A 21944-nucleotide genomic window follows, 5' to 3' on the forward strand; every position below is an offset into this window, starting at 1 on the left:
GAGGAGGAAAGGGAACAAAATGATAGGGGCTGCCAGGTAAGAACACAGCTATTGCTACCCCCACCCAATGGGCAAGGGGAGGATGGCCTGCCAGTTCCCCAGGCACCCCCAAGTTCCCAGTGGGGGTGATGCGCCCTTCCAGCCACCACTGAGGGGGAGGCGGGGGCCACCCCCTGCACCTTCCCGGAAGGAGGGGGCAGCAGGGCAGGGCGATCACTCCCCCCAAATGCCCATAAAGGGTGTGGGCCCTCCACCCTCGCTCCCACAGAGAAGGGGCAACAGGGAAGAATCTTACCCCCCACATCCAAATTTCCCCCCAAGGGGGGGGGCGCAGAGAAGGATCATAAGCTCACTGCCCCCCAATTTCCCCCAAAAGTGGGGGTGGAAAGAAGGGGTTGTGTTTGTAGGCGAGGAGAACGAGCCCAGGCCGGGGGAAGAGGTGGGGCACGAGAAGGGGCGGCGAGTCTGCACCAGGGGAGGGGCGCTTAGGAAACCTGCCCCCAGCCACGCCATCTCCCTTTACTGCATCTCGCCCCCGGCCCTGCCACTGCTCCCCGCAGGGGGCGGGAGCGACCCTTGGGCAGAGGCGCGCGCGCGCGCGCGCGGCGAGGGGCGGGGCCCGGGGGGGGGGCGAAGCGCGAGCTTGCCTCTGGCCCCGGGCGCGTGCGCAGGCAGGCCGGGCGCGGGAGCGAGCGCCGCGCCCGTGAAGAAGGAAGGGGGCGGGGACGCGCGGGAGAGGGGAGGGGAGTCAGCCCGTTAATGACGTTTGGGGCCGGTGGCTCCGGCTGTGGCTCCTCACACGGGCGGGGGGAGGAACCGGGGAAGGGAAACAAAGCGAAGGAGAGGCCAGGTAAGGACGCAGCTGCGGCTAATCTCCCCCTAATGGGGAGGGGAGACCTCCTAGTTCCCACGGGGTCACCCCCCTAATTGCTGGCGGGGCTCGGGCGGCCTGTTAGTTCCCACGGGGTCGCCCTTCTAGTCGCCACGGAGGGTGGGATCCTCGCTCCCCCTTCTTGTGAGGGGGAGACAGCAGGAAAGTGCCCCCCCATTACTGTCGGGGGCGGGGTCTTCTCCAGCTCCACACATGTTCCCATGGCCGGGGGGGGGGGCAGCAAGGCAGGGGCTCGCTCCCCCCGGATCCCCCTAAGGGGTGTGAGGGCAGGAAAGGGTCTGGTTCTTCACTCCCCCGGAGGGAGCAGCCGGGGAGAGCTTCCCCTGCCCCCCCCCCCTTCCCCGACACACACACACCCCCAAACTTCCCCGAAGTGGGGGTGGGGCAGCAGGGGCAGACCGTCCCCCCTCTCGGCCCCCAGCTTCCTCGCTCTCCCCCATCCCCAACTCCCGGGGAAGGAGGCGGGGGCAGCAGCCGGAGCCCCTCACTCTTCCTCCACAATGTCAGCGCCGACGTGGGAGCAGGACCCCCCCCCCAAACTACTTCCCGTGACGTGGGGGCAGGAGTCGAGGGTCTTCGCCGCCACCCTCCTCCCCCCCCCAATTCCCATTGGCCAAGCGGTGCCTGCTCCCCGCTTCTCATTCACTGGGGTGGGCTGGGGCAGGGCTCAGGGGCCTCCCCCCCCCCGCCCTCGCCAGGGGGAGGTGCTCGTTGTGGTTCCCAGTAAACCTTTACCGAGGGGCGGGTCCCCACTGCTGGGAGGGGAGGGGAGGGGGCGTGCGGCGGTGACACTGTCGTTGTTTCCGTCCCTTCTGGGGGCGGGGGGCGCTGTCGGGCCGGGTGTTGGTCGAGGAGGAAAACGAGCCCTGCGGGGGCAGGGCGTGCGTGGAAGGAGCGCTGCTCGGGAGACAGCCACCCGAGCCACCTCCCTTCCTCGCCCCTGCCCTCGCGCTGCCACATCACGGGCCGGGCGGCAAACGGGACGCGGGCGTGTTCTCGCGGGATTACAGCGTGGAATCCGGGCGGGGGCGGGAGTGGGGGCGCGCGCGCGCGCGCGGGGGCGAGCGCAGTGCCTGTGACCCCGAGGGGACGCGGCGGAGTGGGGCCAGCCAGCCAGTTCATGTCAGCTAGATGGGGCCCACGGGGTCACCCCCTTTTTCCCAGTGGGGAGGCCTGTTCGTTCCCACGGGGTCACCCCCTAATTCCGATTGGGGGTCACCCCTCCAGTCACCACACAGAGGGAGGGTGGGAGTCCTATGGAAGAGGTATTGGGAAAAGGCCCTCCTTCCTCCCCCCACATGACACATTCCCATAGGAGGTAGTTTCAGAGTGGTAGCCCTGTTAGTCTGTATCAGCAAAAAGAAGGAGGAGTACTTTTGGCACCGAAAACACTAAATTTGTTAGTCTCTAAGGTGCCACAAGTACTCCTCGTTCTTTTTTCATAGGAGGTAGTGTCTTCCCCTAGCTCCATATGTGCTCCTATAAGGGGAGGGGCAGTAGGGCAGGGCACTCCCTCCCTCCTAAATTCCCCTGAAGGGTGTGTGGAGAAGAGTCCTGACTCTCCCTCCAACTCCCACAAGGTAGGAGCAGCAAGAAATTATTTTAACCCCCTTGTGACAGGATGTAGTCCCTAGGGGTGAGGAAGAGGCCAGAGAGACCTTGGTAGGTCTCGCCCCACATCTCCTGCCTTGTCAATCATGCATGAAAGAGGGGAAACTGCAGTGGGGACAGGGAGGAGCAAGATCGCCCTAAAGCATCAGACTGCAGGAGCTGTTGCCGATGGTGCAGAAGGAAGACTTAGGCAGGAGACCTTCTCCATGACCCCAAGAAGAGTACAGTGGATTCCCAGGGTAAGACAGGTAGGCTGAGCTTGCCACAGAGACCCAGTCAGAGCGATTTGCCCCCCAAACCCATAACTTAAGTGACTGGGTTGTTGGCAGCACTGTAGACTCGCTACCTCCCTTCTTCTGAGACCCTAGGGAGAGAGTATCCCGAAAAGTGTGGGGTGTTTGTGACTTCCATTTTGATCCCAAGCGGGAGAGAGTTAAGGAGGCTAACAAAGGGACACTCCCGCTCCCCCCCTTTGTGAATAATAGGGAAGTGGGGCTGGTGGTGTGACCACACATGTAGATAACTGGGTATGGTCAGGTTCCCTGAGTAAGGAACAATCAAGGACTCTGCTGTATCCCCCTTTCCACCATCCAAATTATTCAAAATGGGGGGAGAAGGACAGCAGTAGGGGAAGATATTAACTCCCAACATATTTAATCCCTCAAAGGGGGCAGCGAGGACAAAGCATAACCTCCCCAGAAACCCAGATTCCTTGCTCCCCCCCCCCCCATTCCTAAGGGAGAAGGAGGAGGGGTCGGCAAGCAGAACCTTCGCTCTTCCTCCGCAGTGTCTTTACCAAAGTGGGAGCAGGGTTCCCAGACTTGCCCCCTATTGCCACTGATGTGGGGACAGGAGTCTAGGGTCTTTGTTCCACCCCCAATTCCCAGTGATCTAAGTGGTGTCTGCTCCCCACTTCTAATTCACTGGGGTGGGTCAGAGGGCAGGGGCCCTCTTGGCGCCTATTTGCCAGGGAGAGGTGCTCTTTTCTGTTCAGAATAGTAAACCTTTATCTGATGCTGTGTCTTATCTGTGTACAGCACTAGTGATTGCTGTGGGGCAAAGAAGGGTGTTGCTGTGCCTGGGGTTGGCAGTGAGACAGTGTGATTGTTTCTATCCCTTCTTGGAGTGGGAGGGGTCCAGCCTGCTGGGGGAAGGGTGGTGCTTGTGTGGGGGAGAGGCGCTGACCTTGAGTGATGTCAGGTGGGACAGCACAGGAGACGGGGGTGTTTGTACATGAGGAGAATGAGCCCGTGCCAGGGGGAGCATGCAGGGCACTAGAGGGGGCAGTGTGTGTGTGAATGGGGGAGTGCTGAGTTGAAACCTGCACCAGCAATATCCATTTATTACCCCTTCCCTTTTACTGCCACATCATGGTGAGGGTGGAAAACATGAGATGGGTATTCTCACAGGATTACAGTTGGAATCTGCTCTCTCCTCTCCTGGTGTGCTCAAGGAGGAGGGAGTGGAGGGCACGGCACGTCCCTCCTGGGTACAGGTGCAGGGTGTGGTGGTGAGCCCAGTGCCTGTGATGAGAGGAGAGTGTGTGTGGAACAGTGGGGACACACAGGAGTGGGAGGTGGAAGGAGGACAGGGGGTTAAGTCATCCAGTTAATGGTGTTTGGGGCTAGTGGCTGGAGCTGCAGCTCCTCATGGGGGGGAGGGGGGAGATGGGAATAAAGTGCAGGAGCTGCCATGGAACGATGCAGCTACTGCTAATTTTGCCCGGTGGTGGAGGGAGGCCTACTAGTTCCTATGGGGTCACCCCAAATTCTCAGTGAGGCAATGTGACCATTTCAGCCAAAACTGAGGGTTGGTGCGGTCATCACCCCCACCTTCCTGCAGGGGCATGCAGAGAAATTTAACTTCGACCCCTTTCTGTAGAACCCCCTCCACCTCCAGCAGGAGCTCACTCTTCCCTCCCCTGCTGCCCCCAGCTCCGGTACATAGGAGCTCGCTTTTCCCTCCTCTGCTCCCCCTTGCTCCAGGAGGCGCTTGCTCTCCTCCCAGCAGCCCAGGCCGCCACCATGGGGCTGGAGAAGTTCTGTGCCGCTGATGATTATTGGGGCAGGGGCGTGTCCCTTCTTCCCTCCTCCTTCCCCTGTGCATATCCCTGCATTTCTGTAAGGGGGAGGCAGCAGGAAAGGGCCTCCCCAACTCTTCAATGACACATTCCCAAGTGGGGCAGTGTATTCCCTAAGCTCCATACACATTCCTATAAGGGGGGACAGCAAGGCAGGGGGCTCACTCCTCTCAAATTCCCCTAAAAGGTGTGTGTGGGAGGGACCTAACTCACCATCATACCTCCTACAGAGTTGGGGCAGCAGGGAATGATCTTAACTCCCCTCCAGATTTCCCCCAAAAGGGTGCAGCAGGGTAGGAGTTGAACTCTCCCTCCAAATTCACCAAAAAAGAGGGGGATAGGGAAAGATCTTAACCCCACACACACCCAGATTCCCCCTAAAGTATGGGAAGCAGCAGGGAAGGACTTAGCATCCCCATGTACCCAGATTCCTCGCTTCCCCACCCCAAATTTCCGAGGAAGGGGCAGTAAGCAGAGTTCTCACCCATCTTTTGCAATATTTATACCAAAGTGGAGCCAGTTTCCCAAACTTGCCCTTAGTTCTGAATGATTTGGGGGCAGGAGTTTACATTCTTTGCTCCTCCGAATTTCCAGTGATCAAAAAGGAGTCTGTTCTTCCATTCCAGTTCTCTGGGGTGGGTAAGAGGGCAAGGGCCCACTTCGCTCCCTACTTGTCAGTGAGAGATACTCATCATTATTAATAATAATAAACCTTTATTTCATTTTGTCTCATCTCGTTAAAGCACGAATCATTATTGGCTGCTTTTGGAGGATGGGAGATGTGGGGTGCTGTTGTTTTCAGGATTGGAAATGATACAATGTTGTTGTTTCTGTCCCTTCTTGGGATGGGAGGGAGCCCTGGCTCAGTTTGGGGACTGTAATACAAGGACTTGACTAGAATAGGGTAGAGTCCCTCACTGGGGCGGGATCTTAAGATGTACTGCATGTCTCCTGGTTTATTCTTTCTCTTCTGTGTCAAGGTGGCAAGGAGGAGGGGGGCTGGAGCTTCCTGCTGCCATGGGGGCTCAGGACCGGCCTCAATGCTTCTTTGATATAGAAATAAATCGGGAACCAGGTAAGATTTGGGGGCTTTGTGTGACAACTATTTATTTATTTATGTTTGCTCAGTTTTCTGCTTTAGATATTGGATAGGCTCTTACCACTGATTTAGGCAATCGGCATGTTTCTTGTGGGTTTGATCAATTGTACCTAAAATACTTAATATTTCTAGTAGTTTAATATTCTTTGAAATTTGATGTTGTGTTTAGAATGTCTTTCATAGTACTGTGGAATTTTTCTTTAACCAGGTTTTTCCCTACAAGGGTTTGGTAGGGTTAATAAATGCTCAGTACTTGGAAGGTGAAAAGGACTGTATGGTATAAGTGCTAACCAGTTGAAATGAATACAAATATAGCATCATGTGTGTTTTGTTGTATCTTCAAGATTGTTTGTACAAACAAAACAAACTATAGAAAATGGATAAAACTGATGAGGGGATTGGGCAGGATGATGGAGCTTTATTTGTTACAGTTCTTAAAGGCACTTATCACTTATATGTAAGTGCCATTAGTGGATGGTCTAAAACATCTCTTCCATACCTAGCTCATGGTTCCCTATGAGAAGCAGTATAGTCTGCCAGTATTGGGAGGTCTGAGTTCCAGTCCCAGTTATGCTATGTGAGTTGCTGCACAGTCTTCACCGTCTGTCTCAATTTCCTGATCTGTAAAGTGGTAGTATTTGTGTCTACCTCACTATTATGAGAATTAATGTTTGTAAAGCACTTTGAACTTGTAAAGTGCTGTTCAAATGTTGTGTTACTACTGTTCACTGCCCCAACACACACCGAAAAATAAACATTTTAGAGGGCGATGGCTCCTTTTACTTTCAAGTTTAGACGTATCACTGAAATAAAAGTTTCTCTGTTTATACTGTCAAATTTCTGCCATACTCGGGTGTATATTGAAGCCATTTTGCTTGCTTTCACTCTTCCATAAACTCTTGCGGGGGAGGGATAGCTCAGTGGTTTGAGCCTTGGCCTGCTAAACCCAGGGTTGTGAGTTCAATCCTTGAGGGGGCTATTTAGGGTTCTGGGGAAAAAACTGGGGATTGGTCCTGCTTTGAGCAGGGGGTTGGACTAGATGACCTCCTAAGGTCCCTTCCAACCCTGATATTCTATGGTTCTTCAGGAGCAAAGATTAACTGTTTTCAATAGCTTGTTACAAGAATAAGCTCACTGCAACATAACTCACAGCTGTATTGTTAGAAGTTTATACTACTGTACATTTTCTAAACTCTGTGTCTGAATAGAAATAAAAAACAGAGCTTCAGTGGTAATACAAAAGTCACAATTCTCCACAACTTTAAAACCGCTCTTGTCATAGGATGGGAGCATTCAAAAAATCAAACTCAGAAATAGATTGTGGCGGGAAGGTTACAATTCTGCATCTTTGGTTTCCAGTCTAAATGCCAGGTTTCAGAGTAGCAGCCGTGTTACTCTGTATCCACAAAAAGAAAAGGAGTACTTGTGGCACCTTAGAGACTAACAAATTTATTTGAGCATAAGCTTTCGTGAGCTACAGCATCCGATGAAGTGAGCTGTAGCTTACGAAAGCTTATGCTCAAATAAATTTGTTAGTCTCTAAGGTGCCACAAGCACTCCTTTTCTTTTTGCAGTCTAAATGCGTTAGTTAAATGGATTTGCACAAGAAAGAAACACGATGCAATTTCCACCCAAAAACTTTTGCTTATTGATTCTAAGTTCTCTTCCCTCTTCATTTCTCCTATCCTGGGATTTTATTTTGGACCTCATCTTGTGTGTTTTGTTTTTGATCCCTTCCCCTAATTTCCCCTACCTTGTTCAGTCTTCTGATCCCAACTCCACCTGTCTCTTGTTTGCTTTCTGGCCTCGTCCTCAGCCATTTGTTTGCATCCACAAGAGGAGGCAGACTGCCAATGTGGCTGTCAAGCTAATGGAGACCTAAACTGCTGCTCCTCTCGTAGAGATTACTTCATATTGCTGGTGCAAATGGAGGAAGGTTAGGTATTAATCCATTCTCATTCAACTCAGATGTTTGGCTGCACTGAGCAGAGGTGGGGCTTTGACCTCTTTGAGTGGTATGATGTAACTTGTTCCATCTTTAAAGTTGAACAATCCTCACAACTGCACAACAATTTTAAAGCTCTGCTGTATTTATTGCGATTGGTTAATATTTTCCTGTGCAAATGCAAACCATGCTGACTTATAAATTGTGCTAACATTAAGATCAGGAATGATGTATAATGTGATTAGTCTGCACTATATATTGGTATGTAATTATTCTTTTTGAATTTATCACTTAATTGTACTTCAGAATGTTAACCTTTTAAAATGAAAGCTAAGTCATAGACCCATAGGGTTAGAAGAGACCAAAAAGGTCATCTATTCTAACCCCCTGCCAAGATGCAAGATTTGTTGTCTCTCTAAACCAGTGGTCCCCAACCTTTCTGTGGGAATAGCATATTCCTATTTCCAGAAGACTGTGGCGGGCGCCAGACACCTTGCTGCTGAAATGCCGCCGAGAAGCGGCTGCGGCAAGAAGTGTCGCCGCAGAGAGACGGCAACGCTTCTTGGCGGCATTTCGGCTGGCGGTTCTCCAGCGGCCACGCTCAGCGGCGGCATTTCAGCAGCGTGGTGTCCTGCGGGTGCCCACAACTGCCCCGGCGGGCGCCATTGAGCCCACGGGCACCGCATTGGGGACTCCTGCTCTAAACCATTCAACCATACGCAACACCCTTATAAAAATGAACGACACTAGTGCTTCCTAGCAGTGAAGATCCCAATTGCAGTATTGGTGTGTGAGACTGTTATGGGCTATTATTTGAGATTAGATAAATATTGCATTTATTTCTAATACCATGTCACCCTTAGAAATCCAGTACCTATTTATTCTCTGTACCCCTTTTTATGACATTCAGAATCTGAATTAAATGTAAACTACACAGTGATGTCTGCCTGAATCTGCAGATGGCTTGAAACAATGGCTCTCAGAGATATGCACTGCCCTGCCTTGTTCATATCAGTGAGATAGTAATTCAGAAATTTGATGACTGTTTAAACGTCAACATTATCTGCTTAGCTGTGGATGATTTTAGAAAAATATCAGGTTAGTGTGCTTATTCATCATTATCGGATATAGCAGAGATGTTGGAGCAGGGTGTAGTGACACACCTAATTATTGTCAAAGGTTGCTGTGGTGGAGAGCAAGAAATCACTCCCTACCCACAAACATATATAGACATTTTAAAGTGATCTCTGCCTTTGCTGAAAACAGGGAGGATAGGATGAGAAGCATCCTTTGCATGGTACCAGAAGTCTTGGTTGCCTTCTGGGTACTAAAACCTATAATAACTTCCCAAGCTTTCCTGGGTACCCAAAGCCCCAAACTGTCCACACATTCGAAACCTTCAGCTTTCCCCTGACATATACTACAAGGCAGTTACTTATTGTCATGATAACTGCAGCAGTTTAAGATATGGGAACAGTATAAAACAAAAATTGAGTTTAATATAAAAATAAAGGATACTGTATTGATTAGTCTGGAAGGCAATGTGGTGGGGATAGAATTTGAGTGGGGTTCTCTGCCACGCTATTAGATCTATTATAGTACGCAGTACATTGGTGGGAGGGCCTTGATCTCCTATTTAGATAGATAGTATGGCTCTGTACAAGTAGCTATGTCCTATTTTTATTTTAGCTACAGGATCTTGAAACGCAGCTTTTTAATCCATTTATTTGTATTGTGCTGTGTGGTGGACTTTATTAGCATGCTTTGGAAATTAGTGTTTTTTCAGTACAACCTGAAACTGTAGTTACTCAGAGTAAGTTTTCTCTGGTATGTATTTCTTTTTTTCAGTACTAATTGCAAAATAAATTGGAAATATAAGCAAGTTTGAGAAATTTGCATTTGACAGCACAGAGAGCTGTTAATGGTGTAGTGTATTTGTTCTTGGTATACTTTTCACCTTTTTTGCAAATGTCATGGAAAAAACACTTTTTAAATAGTGCAAAATATGTATTTATAGGGACAGACTAGTTGCAATACCTGTTTTCCCAAATAGTCTGGTACCTGTTTTCTCAAATAGTCTGGTATACCAGCACATGCACAGTTGAATAACTCCATTTAACATTGTGGTGTTCTAGATTGTGTTTTAAACATGTCAAAGGTTTGCAAAGCTCTGGAAAGGAGTGTGTGTGTGGTGAGGTTTTTCTTTTTTTATACACTCACAGGTTTCAGTAACTTATATGGCAGGGCAGAGCAATGTTTCCTCTGATTTATTTTTCCCCCGAGTGGTGAATTTAAAGCTGAATAAGCCCAAACTTAATACTTATGACCACAATCCCTTCATCCTCAAGAAAACATACTGTATTTGCTATTCTTATTTGCTCTGTCTCACTTCTGCTCTCTCCCTTAAATTCTACTGAACTTTCCTTATTAATGTTCTCTTTTCTCAATCTCTCTCCCATGTGTTTTCTCTTCATTCATTCCCTCACTCATAGTATAGTATGAAAGAGATGGGATGGGGCGGTCTCCTTTACGAGCTGACTTGATAAATCTTTGGGGCAAGCACGATATCTTTCATTGTTTTATATAGAGCTTTGCTCACTGTTAGTGTTTAGTGAAAGACCATAGAGATTTGAAATGAAGCCTAAAGCAAATTGTGGTTAGGAACACAGCAGACTGAAGGCACCAAATTAATCAGAGGTTTAAGCAGAAACTAGGGCTTGGAGAAGATTGATTACTATGGTCTCCCACCTAATTTATTCAGTTATTCAGCAAAAGAGTAATTATTGACAGTCCTAATCACCTTCAGGTAGTACTCAAATACATTTATGTTTGTGGGCAGCACAGAAGACAGACACATTTATTGGGGATGGGGTTAGCGCTGAGGAAGGAAGAAGTTTTTGTGGGGCTTGAGGGAGACAATTTTTTTTAACTAATAATTTAAATAACAAAGCTATTCATTTCTCTTAATAGAATAAATTATTGTGTAAAAAGAAAAGTAGCCACCCTTTCACTTTTATTGCAGTTTAAAATTTTTTGTTTTGGTTAAACTTTTATTCCCATGAATTTCAAACTGTGAATTTGTGATCATGCATCTTTTTTTTATTAAATAATTTAAACTTAGCTTCAAATTGTGTGTGGTCCTCAGGCTTCTGGCATCATTACACACTCAATGCAGCAGAGGTTGTATACCACTGTCTTAACATTAGGAGCCTGTACTTTATTATGAGCCTCCTATTAATGGTAGTATGAGTGTGCTGTAATTTTCCCAGTACTCTGTTTGGTCCAAGAAGGTTTTGAAAGGTGGGTAACAGGGAGATTTGCAGCTTAGATTGGATGAGGGAGTTCACTTGGAGAAAAAAGCAACTAGATCCTCAACATTCTTTCTTATGTATTTATATTACTATAGCACCTAGGAGCCCTAGTGATGGACAATGACCCCCATTGTGCTGTAGGTATCAAGTGAAAGGTCTGAAGGACCACCTAACTAAAACTGGCTGAAATATTCATTGCAGATTTTTTTTGTAAACAGTTCATATTTAGCTAACTTATTTTTACTTGTTCAGATAGGCTTTATATGTTGTTCACAAACTGTTCATAGTAAATAATCCTTCAATATCGATAATTTGCTATTCAACTCTGTGGTTAGTCCCCAGAGTCGTGGCATGTTTTCTGTTCTCTAATTGGATGATCTAATATTTATAACAAGAAGAGAAGTTAAATACATTTTTGGGGTGTTAATTCAGTCCGAAAGAAGGAGGGAGCACTTCAGAAAGTTGATAGGCCTAGGAAAATTGAGGACACTAAACATTTTCTTACCTATTTTGCAAGAGAGAGAGCCTTGTATATGGCTGTGGACTCTAGGTTTAAAATGGGTTCCTTCCTGTCTCAGGGAGAGAGAAAGATAAAAGCTAAGTTTATTAGCTATCAAACAGATTTCACGTACAATTTTCGCTTGTTAAATTCATACCAGTAATTGTGTGTACATTTATGTGTATTGTCCTAGCTGTGAAGGTTGCTGTAAGATCCTTGTCTGACTCACTTATTTGCCTGCATTGGTGGGGGCTCTTTTTTTCACATTGACAAGTGGTAAAACCTGTGCAGCTTGTATGATATGTTACCAGACAGATGAGTGCTGAGGACCCCCATCCGCCCCCCGATGGATACCTAGATGTATACAAAACTGCATGATGCACAATCAGAGTAAAGTATATATTTAGATAAAGCAGGGTGAATTGTAGCATAGCTTATGTGGAAGAGAGCTGTCAGGGTCCCCTCCCCACTCTGAACTCTAGGATACAGATGTGGGGACCCGCATGAAAGACCCCCTAAGCTTATTTCTACCAGCATAGGTTAAAAACTTCCCTAAGGCACAAATCTTTCATTGTCCTTGGATGGGTACTGCTGCCACCACCAAGTGAGTTAGACAAAGATTCAGGAAAAGGACCACTTGGAGTTCCTCTTTCCCTAAAATATCCCCCCAAGTCCCTTCACCCCCTTTTCTGGGGAGGCTTGAGAATAATCTACCAACCAAATAGGTAAACCAGGTGAGCACAGACCAGACCCTTGGGTTTTTAGGACACTAAAAACCAATCGGATTCTTAAAAGAATTTTATTTAAAAAAAAAAAGTAAAAGAATCACCTTTGTAAAATCAGGATGGAAGGTAACTTTACAGGGTAACAAAAGATTTAAAACACAGAGAATTCCCCTCTAGGTTTAACTTCAAAGTTTCAAAAAACAGGAATACACTTCTCTCTAGCAAAGGGAAAATTGACAAGCTAAAACAAAAGATAACCTAACGCGCCTTGCCTTGTTTACTTACACTTTTTGTAATATCAGAGACTCGTTTCAGGATTGTGTGGAGGAGATGGATTTCCCTGACCGGGTGCCTCTCTGCCTCCCTAGAAAACACACACAAAAACTACAAAACAAAAACCTTCCTCCACAGATTTGAAAGTATCTTCTCTCCTTTTTGGTCCTTTTGGTCAGGTGCCAACCAGGTTATCTGAGCTTCTTAACCCTTTACAGGTAAAGGAGGGATTTTATGCTACCCTTAGCTGTATGTTTATGACAAGAGCCTTTTTCATTGTCACTGTACGTTGTGTTAGGTCAAGCTTATCCTTTGACATAGAAAAGATGTACTATGAGCACACTCACCTGTGTCTGTATGACTCCCAGAGCTACCTTCACAAAAGGAGTTAGGTGTCTAAATCCCACAATCAGGCTCCTTTGGGATTCACAAAACCCCTGCTCAGCTGCTGCCAAACCCTGCAGGTGCCTACATTTGCTCAGCGTATACATTTTTGCAAGTAGACGTTCCCTAGGCAACTATGTTTTTTGCCTCTGGATATGTACACTGCAGCCTCATTCTCGACATCCAGACACCTAAGCCCCAGTGTGATGCAAGAACTAGGGGAAGATAGGTGGCGGAATGCCTAACTCACTCAGAGTACGCTTACCAGATCAGGCCCTCGTAGGTGAATTTGTACAAAACATACAGGGGGAGCGAGGAGAACTTTTAGCCTAGTAGTTAGGGTACACATCTGGGATGTGGGAGACTCCCGGTTCAAGTCCCCCTCTGTCCGAGGTGGAGAAGGGATTTGAACTGGGATCTGTCACCTCTCAGGTGAGTGGTCTAGCCTTTGGATAGCAGATATTTTGTTGTGGGTGATCCCTCAATCTCTCTTGTTGAAGCTGTTCTGCTGTGGATAAATAATTAAAAAGCCAGTGGAGCAGGAGGACTCGATCCTGGGTGTCCCACTTCCCAAGTGAGTATCAAGCCACCAGACTACAGAGTCAGTCTCATGTTTGTGCTTGCTCGCACTCTCTCTGGCCCAATGACTTTTTAAATTACACCACTACCCCGATATAACGTGACTCGATATAACGCGGGTTCGCATACAACGTGGTAAAGCTCCGACACGCTGCTCTGAGCAACATGTTAAGGGGGCCGGGCTGGGGCAGAGGGGTTGGATAAGGGGTAGAGGGTCTCGGGGGCGGTCAGGGGCTCCTCTCCCCCCCCCCGGGTCTGGGAGGCAGGAGCTGTGGGGGGGGGCACTTTTGGGGGCCCCGCAGTCCCAGAGTGGCCCGGGGGATTAGTGGGGGGCCAGGAGCGGCCCACTCCGCCTCCCTTGCCCCGGCCCCAGCCGTGTCGCTTGGAGGAGGGGGCTTGGGGGAAGGGATTCCCCCCGTGCTCACCAGCAGCAGCGGCGGAAGCAGAGCAGCCCGACCCCAGCCCGCTCCACTCCGCCAGCTCCCAGCAGCAGCACTCCAGTTCCCGCCGCCGGTGAGTGTGGGACCTTTCCCCAAATCCCCCTCCTCCCCCAAGCGACACAGCTGGGGCCGGGGCAAGGAAAGCGGAGCGGGCTGGGGCCGTGTCGCTCCGCTTCCTGCCGCCAGTGAGCGAGGAGGGCATCCTTTCCCCAACCTCCCCTCACTCACCGGCGGCAGGAAGCGGAGCGCCGTGGTTGGGAGGTGGCGGAGTGGACTGGGCTGGAGCCGGTGAGTGCCTGTGAGGGAGAGGGGAGCGTGGATAGGGGTCAGAGCAGTCAGGGAGCAGGGGGGCTGCTTAGGGGGTGGGGTCGATTAGGGACGGGGGTCTTTGGAGGGGGCGGTCAGGGAACAAGGAATGGGGGGCCAAAGCAAGTTCGATATAACGTGGTCTCACCTGTAACACAATGAGATTTTTTTGTCTCCCGAGGACTGTGTTATATCGGGGTTAGAAGTGTATTTATCCACTGTGGTGAAGGTGTGTCTCAGATGAAGGGGGGCTTAAACCAGGGATCTCCCACATACCAAGTGAGTACCCTAACCGCTAAAAATTATGAAGAAGCTGCTTCTCCTCAAAACTGCACGGGCACCTAACTCCAAGACAGGTTTTGCCGCTGAGAATCTCCAGCAGAGGGAGGCACCTCCCTACAGCCTGGATTTAGGAGCCAAACTCCTTGGGAAGGGTGGGGCTTAAGACCCACACCTTGCCTTTGCATCTCCCATTGGCTAACTTAGGCGGGGAGCCACCTAGAATGCTCATTTTTGTGAATCCTATTCTGAGGGACCTAGCCCTTTCCATCCATTATATATGGAGCCTAGGCACCTAACTCGGGTTTTGTGAATCCCAGTGATTTTCTGGCCCATTAAAAGTTAGGCCTGGTGATAAGCCTAGCGATGCTGGGTAAGTTCCTTTGTGAATCTAGTCCTCAAAGTCATGGCAATCCAGCAAGCAATGCTTTTGGAAGGGTATGTGGCTAAAAGTACTGCTGGGATCACCTTACCCTAATTCTGAATGTCGGTTTTAAATTATACATTATAATATGCAAGAGCTTCAGGTAAAGCAAAAGTTTTCCTGACACCAGATGATCACTTTTTTACTTATTAATTAACCCAGAGTATGTATTAATACCTGTGGGGGGAGAAACAGCTGCGCATATATCTCTATCAGCATTATAGAGGGCAAACAATTTATGAGTTTACCCTGCATAAGCTTTATACAGGGTAAAACGGATTTTTTCAGGGTTTGGACCCCATTGGGAGTTGGGCATCTGAGTGTCAAGGACAGGCACACTTCTGTAAGCTGCTTTCAGTTAAGCCTACAGCTGTTAGGGGACGTGGTTCAGACCTGGGTCTGGGTTTGCAGCAGGCCAGCCGGGTCTGGCTCAAACCAAGCAGGGCACTGAAGTCCTAAGCTGACTGGGCAGGAAAGCAGGATCAGAAGTAGTCTTGGCACATCAGGTAGCAGCTCCCAGGGGGTTTCTGTGAACCAACCCATCACAGTGGCGCAGCGAGTAAGGTCTGTGCACGGCTGATTGCTTTGAGATACTGGTACTGAGTTTTAAGTGTGGTGGCTGGAGAACAGACAAAGTGGTTACTGGTTTGTTATTTTCTGTTTGCTTATTTTGGGTAAGGGAAGTAGGGACCGAAAAGGAAGCAAAATAAGTAAAGAATGAAGATCAGAACAAGCTAGAGCCGCAAAGGTTGCAAATTACCCAGAAAGGCTGAACACTGGGCACTGTGAAAGTCTCTGTTAACTAAGAATCCCCTGAGCTGAGTGCAACCCAGTTTCAGTGAACTGGAGAGGGATGTGGCCCAGCACAAGGAAGCAGGAAAATAACTGCCAGTGAAGTAGCTAATAAACTAGAGCTGGCTAGACTGGAAGCAAAAGAGAAAGAAATTGACCATAAGAGACAGATAGAATTAAGACAATTAGAAATTAATGCTGCGGAGGCAGAAACAGCCAGGGTGGAAGCTGCTCACAAGAGGGCTATCGAGGCAGAAGAGGCTGCCCACAAGAGAGCTATGGAGGCCCAGAAGCATCAACTGGCTGTTATGGAGTTTAAGAGACAAATCCCTCCATCTGCTGGCTCCACTTCCCCAAAAATCCACAAATGGGAGCGACTATGTCCCCAGTATGATGAATTCAGCAATATTGCTGAATATTTCATCACCTTTGAGAGACTCTGCACCCTCCGTGCGATCCCTGAAGACCAAAAGATGACCACATTGATAACAAAATTGACTGGCAGAGCTCTGGACATATTCAATAAGATGCCTACTGATGATGCTTCAAACTATGGTAAATTTAAGGAACTGGTTCTGAACAGTTTCAGGTTACACCTGAAACCTACAGGGTTAAATTCAGGAGTCTTAAGAGGGGATCTGGATTGAGTAATATGGCTTATGTAAATGAAATGAGAGATTTGGTGGATAAGTGGGTGAAGGGGAAAGGCATTACAAGCTTTGAAGGAATATGTGATCTGGTAACTCTGGTTACTTTGCCCCGGGGAAAAAGGAGGCTGGGCGTTCGCCTCCTCATTCCCCTGTTACTTGTCCCAAATTTCCTGTACAAGCGGAGGAGCCCAAGAGGTGCTGTCATTGTAAGTCCACTGAGCACCTGAGGAATAAGTGTCCCTTGCTGAGTGGAAACAAGCAGCAAGAAACACATGAACCTGCTACTTCTCAGACCTAGGCTGTGGCCTCTTTCCACAAAGGATTTGTAAAGCTTGCTTCCACACAATCAATCAATGAGCATATGCATGCTGTTAAAATCAATGGGGAAGTAATTGTTGGTTTGAGGGACACAGCTGCTGAGATTTCTGTGGTCAGGAGGGACCTGATCTAGGAGAAGCATTTGTTGCCAGAAAAAATGGCAGAATTAGAACTGGTGGGGGGTTACAAAGTCCTTGCACCTTTAGCTAAAGTTCACATGCACACTAGTCATTTGCAGGCTGAACTGACTGTTGCAACGGTAGTACGCAATTTTGCACCATTTCTCCTGGGGAATGATTTCTTTAATGTGGCAGAATCTGTCCCAAAGTTGGTTAGCAGTGAGAAGGAATCTTGTGCTAAAAGCCCCGGTGGGGGAGAGCGTGAAGTCACGTGGACTGCTGGGGGGAATAGGAGGGTGTCTCTTAGATTCCTCTGTAGCAGTAAAGAATGCAGCTGTAGGGGCAGGAATTGTCCTAACCAGCTCCTGTAGCCCCGGGGCTCTAGGCAAGTCCCAGAGGGAGGGGCTGAAGGAAGCCAGCTCTTGTCCTGTAATCATCTCCCCAGAGGAGGGGAAAGTACCACTTTGTAAAGGGTGGCCACCCCAGTTGCTGCCTGCCAGAAAGTTGCAGGTCAGCAGGGGGAAGGACCTGCCTTGGGGTGCACAGAGATATGTGTCTTGAAAGTGGGACTTGGGGTCCTGGTGACCGCTGTGGTGGGTACAGACCCCAAGGGTTCTGTAGCTGGAACCAAGCCCAACCTGAGTGAAAAGGGGGGAATTTTACTGGCCAGTGAAGGGTCTGTCTTAGCTGGTAGCTGTGAGCCCACAGCTGGACCAGAGTCACCTTCCCTTCTGGGGAACACAGGAGTGTCTGGCCCAAAGGTGAGCCCAGAGGGTGAAGCCCAGACGGAAGGTGCGGGGGAGCCGGAGAGCCCACCCACCTTTTGTAGGGAGGATCTTGCCCAGGAGGAGGGTGAAAAATCTGCTTTTAAAATGCTAGACCCCTCTATTCTGGATCAGGTTTTAAGGGAAAAAGGGGTCAGATCTCCTGGAGGAGGGAGTCCATCCAATTGACCTGTTGGGAACAGCAAGTAGGGTGCCCAAAGGGGTTTTACCAATCCAAGGTACCCCATTGAAAGATGATGTTCTTGCAACGCTTGTAAGAGATAAAATTGTCTCTCCAAGACAGGAAGGGAAAAATCTCTGCATGGGTGAAACTTCACAAGGGAGTGGGGTCCAGCCCAGAGAAATTCCAGAGGGAGGGGCAGAGGGCAGGCATGGTTGCAGTACACCCCTTCCTTGACAAAGCCTCAAACACAGGCCTGAATTAAAAGCCTTCTCCAAAGAGGCAGATGAATCTGCATCAGAGTGTCTATCACAGGGCACAGAGAACTGGGAAAATGCAGTAGACAGTAAACAAGCCAAACTGAGTGAACAAAATCTGTCCACCTTAGATTTGCTGTTAACCTTGTGTCTTCTGCTAATTCAGCTATGGGATAAAACAAAGGAATTCATATTAGTGGTTAACCCTTCAAAGATGTGGGACATACCTGATTTGTGGAAGAAATTGTTGTACACGCTAGGGATGGTGACAGGACAGCCTCACAAGCATGTTACTTTTCAGCCTATACCTATAAACAGCCTGGAAGCTTGGCACAGCTGCAAAAGTATAACAGGCCCATGCTGCTATGTAGAAGGGGAAACTGAGGTACACTGCCTCATGGCATTGGTGGCTAAATGCCAAGACACCCACACTTTAACAGATATTGCTGTCCGCATTCTGTTAACAGTACTACACGCCAACTGTTTTCAGGCATCTGGGGACCAGGAACCCCAAAACTGGCTAGGACCCTTAGGAATGACATCGTATGGTTTAAAGGTACTGAAAAGGAATGTGACCAAAGACAAACGGATTTTACGTGTACTGCCTCCGCCATGGACAATGTCCAAGTCTCTGTCAGTAAGCTCAGGAGGAGGGTGTGACAGTGCCCCCATAAGGCTTTATGGAAATATGCTTATGAATATATATGGAATATGTTCTATATTACATATGCCATGTAACATATCTATGTAAAGGTTATGATCTACTGAATCTATTAATCCTATTTGTATGCATGTATCATGTTTGTATTCGAAGTTATGAATATTGACCGTGTGCTGGCTTGATTTCTAAATAACATTAGTAGAGCATTTGGTCAGTTCCTGGAGAAAGGAATTCGCAAAGTTAAGTGCCCAATCAAGAAGCACTTAAGGAACAATGCATCTTGGAATGCTCCAATCCACATAAGTCTTCCTGGAGACATTCAAGATACCACGTGGGCAATGACTTCTGCCTGTAAGAAACTGTGAATTATGCATGGACATGTGATTTGCCCAGGTGACTCCAGAACTCCATCCTGGAGCTGGACTTTGCATAGGAGAGAGGTCTCCACCCACAAGAGAGAATCTGTTTAAGCCTGTGGGGGACCCCTCCATTTTGTCTTCAGCTGGCTAAGGAGATAGCCTCTCCACCCCCAAGGATAACTGGAACAAAAGACAGTAACTACAGGGGGTGAGAGTGGTTGCTGGACCCAGATTAGAAGGAGATTAGTCTCTAAAAGGAAGCTTACTGTAACTGGTGAGGTTTTATCTGTCTTCAGTTTTATTAGACAGAGACTTGTGTGTTCTATTTTATTTTGCTTGGTAATTCACTTTGTTCTGTCTGTTACTACTTGGAACCACTTAAATCCTAGTTTCTGTATTTAATAAAATCACTTTTTAATTATTAATTAACTCAGAGTATCTGTTAATACCGGGGAGGGGGAAACAGCTGTGCATTTCTCTCTATCAGTGTTATAGAGGGCGAACAATTTATGAGTTTTCCCTGTATAAGCTTTATATAGGGTAAAACAGATTTATTCAGGGCAGTGGTCCCCAACCTTTCTGTGGGAATAGCACATTCCTATTCCCAGAAGACTGTGGTGGGTGCCATATACTCCGCCACTGAAATGCTGCTGATAAGCAGAAGCGTAAAGAAGCGGCTCAGCCGAAATAGTACCGAGAAATGGCAACGCTTCTTGGCGGAATTTCGGCGGGCGGTTCTCTGGCGGCCGCAGCCATTTCAGCAGTGCTATGTCCTGCAGGCACACAGAACTGCCCCGGGGGCATGCTGCGTTGGGGACCCTGATTCAGCGTTTGGACCCCATTGGGAGTTGGGCATCTGAGTGTCAAGGACAGGCACACTTCTGTAACCTGCTTTCGGTTAAGTCTACAGCTGTTAGGGGATGTGGTTCAGACCTGGGTCTGGGTTTGCAGCAGGCTAGCGGGTCTGGCTCAAATGAGGCAGGGCACTGAAGTCCTAAGCTGACTGGGGAGGAAAGCAGGATCAGAAGTAGTCTTGTCCTTGACACTCAGTTGCCCAATTCCCAATGAGGGCCAAACCCTGAATAAATCCGTTTTACCCTGTATAAAATCAAGCCAGTACACTGCCAATATTCATAACTTTGAATACAAAAATGATACATACATACAAATAGGATTAATAGATTCAGTAGATCATAACCTTTACAGCAATATGTTACATGGCATATGTAACATAGAACATATTCCAGTTATGTCCTATATATGTAACATGGAACATATGTCTCTCTCATATATATATTCATAAGCATATTCCCATAAAGTCTTATGGGGGGCACTGTCACAAAGTGGTCACGCACTAAAATGCCACTCTCCACATATTGAACATGTTTTGTGGGCAGCATGCTACCATATATGTTTTTTTCCTGCACAATTCCAGTCATGCCCAGAAAGACAGCACTTTGCAACATCTTGCTGCTGCTAAGAACTCTGTGATATCCTGAAATTCCTTCAGGCTGTGAGGCTCACTAGTGGGGATTGCACAGCTATTAAATACCTCTTTGTATTCAGCTGCCTGTAGGCATGTCTATACAATGAGTTAGTGCATGGCAAACGGGTTTAAATCTACAGTGCTATAGCATGCTGGGCACTAACTCTTGCATGAACCCTGCTGCTGTACACTAAAAGTTCCCTCATGTGCTTCATGTACTGCAGTCTATCAAAATACATGAGGGAACTTTCAGTGTGCAGTAGCAGGGTCCACACAGATAGTAATTGCATGGCACACTGGAGCTCTGTAAGTTTTCACTCCAGCTTGCTGCACACACTAACTCATCGTATAGACAAGCCCTAAAAGGAAAAGTGTCAGCTTTGTTGCTGAGCCGTACAATTAGGAAAATGGCAACATAGGAATAGAACAGGCTGTGAAAGAAGCTGTACGTACTCATCTACATGGATCCCAGCAGAAAATGTGTTTTCTCTAGTTAGTGTAGGTTGGACTTTAATAGTTAAAAACAGGCTTTTTTGGTCACAGCATTGGCTACACCATTAAATTGTATGTAGGCAATTGATATACTTTTTCAATTGGGTTGTGGGCTAAAGACAACAATACATCTGTGAAGTAGTTTTGTTTAAAGAACTTTGTAAACGTTCTTATTTTCCTACTCCTGGGGGAATTCTGTACCATTGCGCTCACAAATAATTAATGAGCTGTGCATACTTTTAATTTTTTGCGCAGAAAATAGCTTCTGCTGGAAAGTTGCTAAAGTTCTGCCTTCTGCCCACCAGAGGGCATTGTGGCAATAGAACAGAGCAGTAGCTCCTGGCCAGCAAGGGAAGAGAGAGAGCCTGCAGTGCCTTCTTCGCAGTGCCTGTTGGGCCAGGTCAGGAGACGGGCTATAGCGGAGGGGTGGGGAGAGAAGACAGCATGGGAATGCTGGGGGAGGGAGGGGAGAGTGTGACAGACCGGGGCTAGTGGGGGAGGACAGACTGGGGCAGAGGCTGAATGGGAGTGGAGGCACAGGGGGAAGGAGGTGCAGGGCCACATGAGGACAAGGGGGTGGCTTAGTGAGGGCACAGAGACACATGGATAGGGGGTGCAGGGACACATGGGGAAGGGGTGTCTGGGGGTGGAGAGACACATGGATGGGGGTGCAAGGACACATGGGGGTGGAGAGACACATGGGGACAGGGGCACATGTGCTTTACTGAATGGGAGAGGCTATGGGTCAGCCAGGGTCTGCATGGGGGAAGCTCCCTAACAATCCCTCCCCACCCCCCAAAAACCTGTTCCATACTTTTCTCACCCATACCCAACAACCTTCAAAGTTCACACCCAGGCTCCTTCCCAGCAATTACTTCCCTCTCTCTCAGCTCCTCCATTACCCCTGACTCCCCCAAGCCTTTGCACTGCTTCTGAAGGGTATGGGAAATATGGTTCTGTATTGTAGTTTAAATGAGTTATTACTCAGAGTTCTGTTAAATTAATATGCCTAGTAAGA

General features: G+C 48.2%; 1 protein-coding gene across 9 annotated transcripts in view; it reads left to right on the plus strand.

Annotated features, from left to right (window-relative positions):
• Positions 1-737: 737 nt before the first annotated feature.
• Positions 738-21944, plus strand: part of NKTR (natural killer cell triggering receptor) — an 80182-nt gene continuing 58975 nt past the window's right edge. For 6 of the 9 annotated variants that reach the window (XM_073334782.1, XM_073334781.1, XM_073334783.1 and 3 more), the window contains exon 1: positions 5564-5658. In XM_073334782.1, coding sequence (XP_073190883.1) covers positions 5601-5658 — 58 coding nt within the window. In that variant the 5' untranslated portion in view covers positions 5564-5600. Of the gene's footprint in view, positions 851-2307; positions 2752-5563; positions 5659-21944 lie in introns of those variants that run through there. The other 3 variants (XM_073334787.1, XM_073334788.1, XM_073334786.1) reach the window with 3 other exon arrangements.

The sequence above is a fragment of the Lepidochelys kempii genome, chromosome 2, assembly GCF_965140265.1.
Source record: "Lepidochelys kempii isolate rLepKem1 chromosome 2, rLepKem1.hap2, whole genome shotgun sequence".
Taxonomy (NCBI): domain Eukaryota; kingdom Metazoa; phylum Chordata; order Testudines; family Cheloniidae; genus Lepidochelys; species Lepidochelys kempii.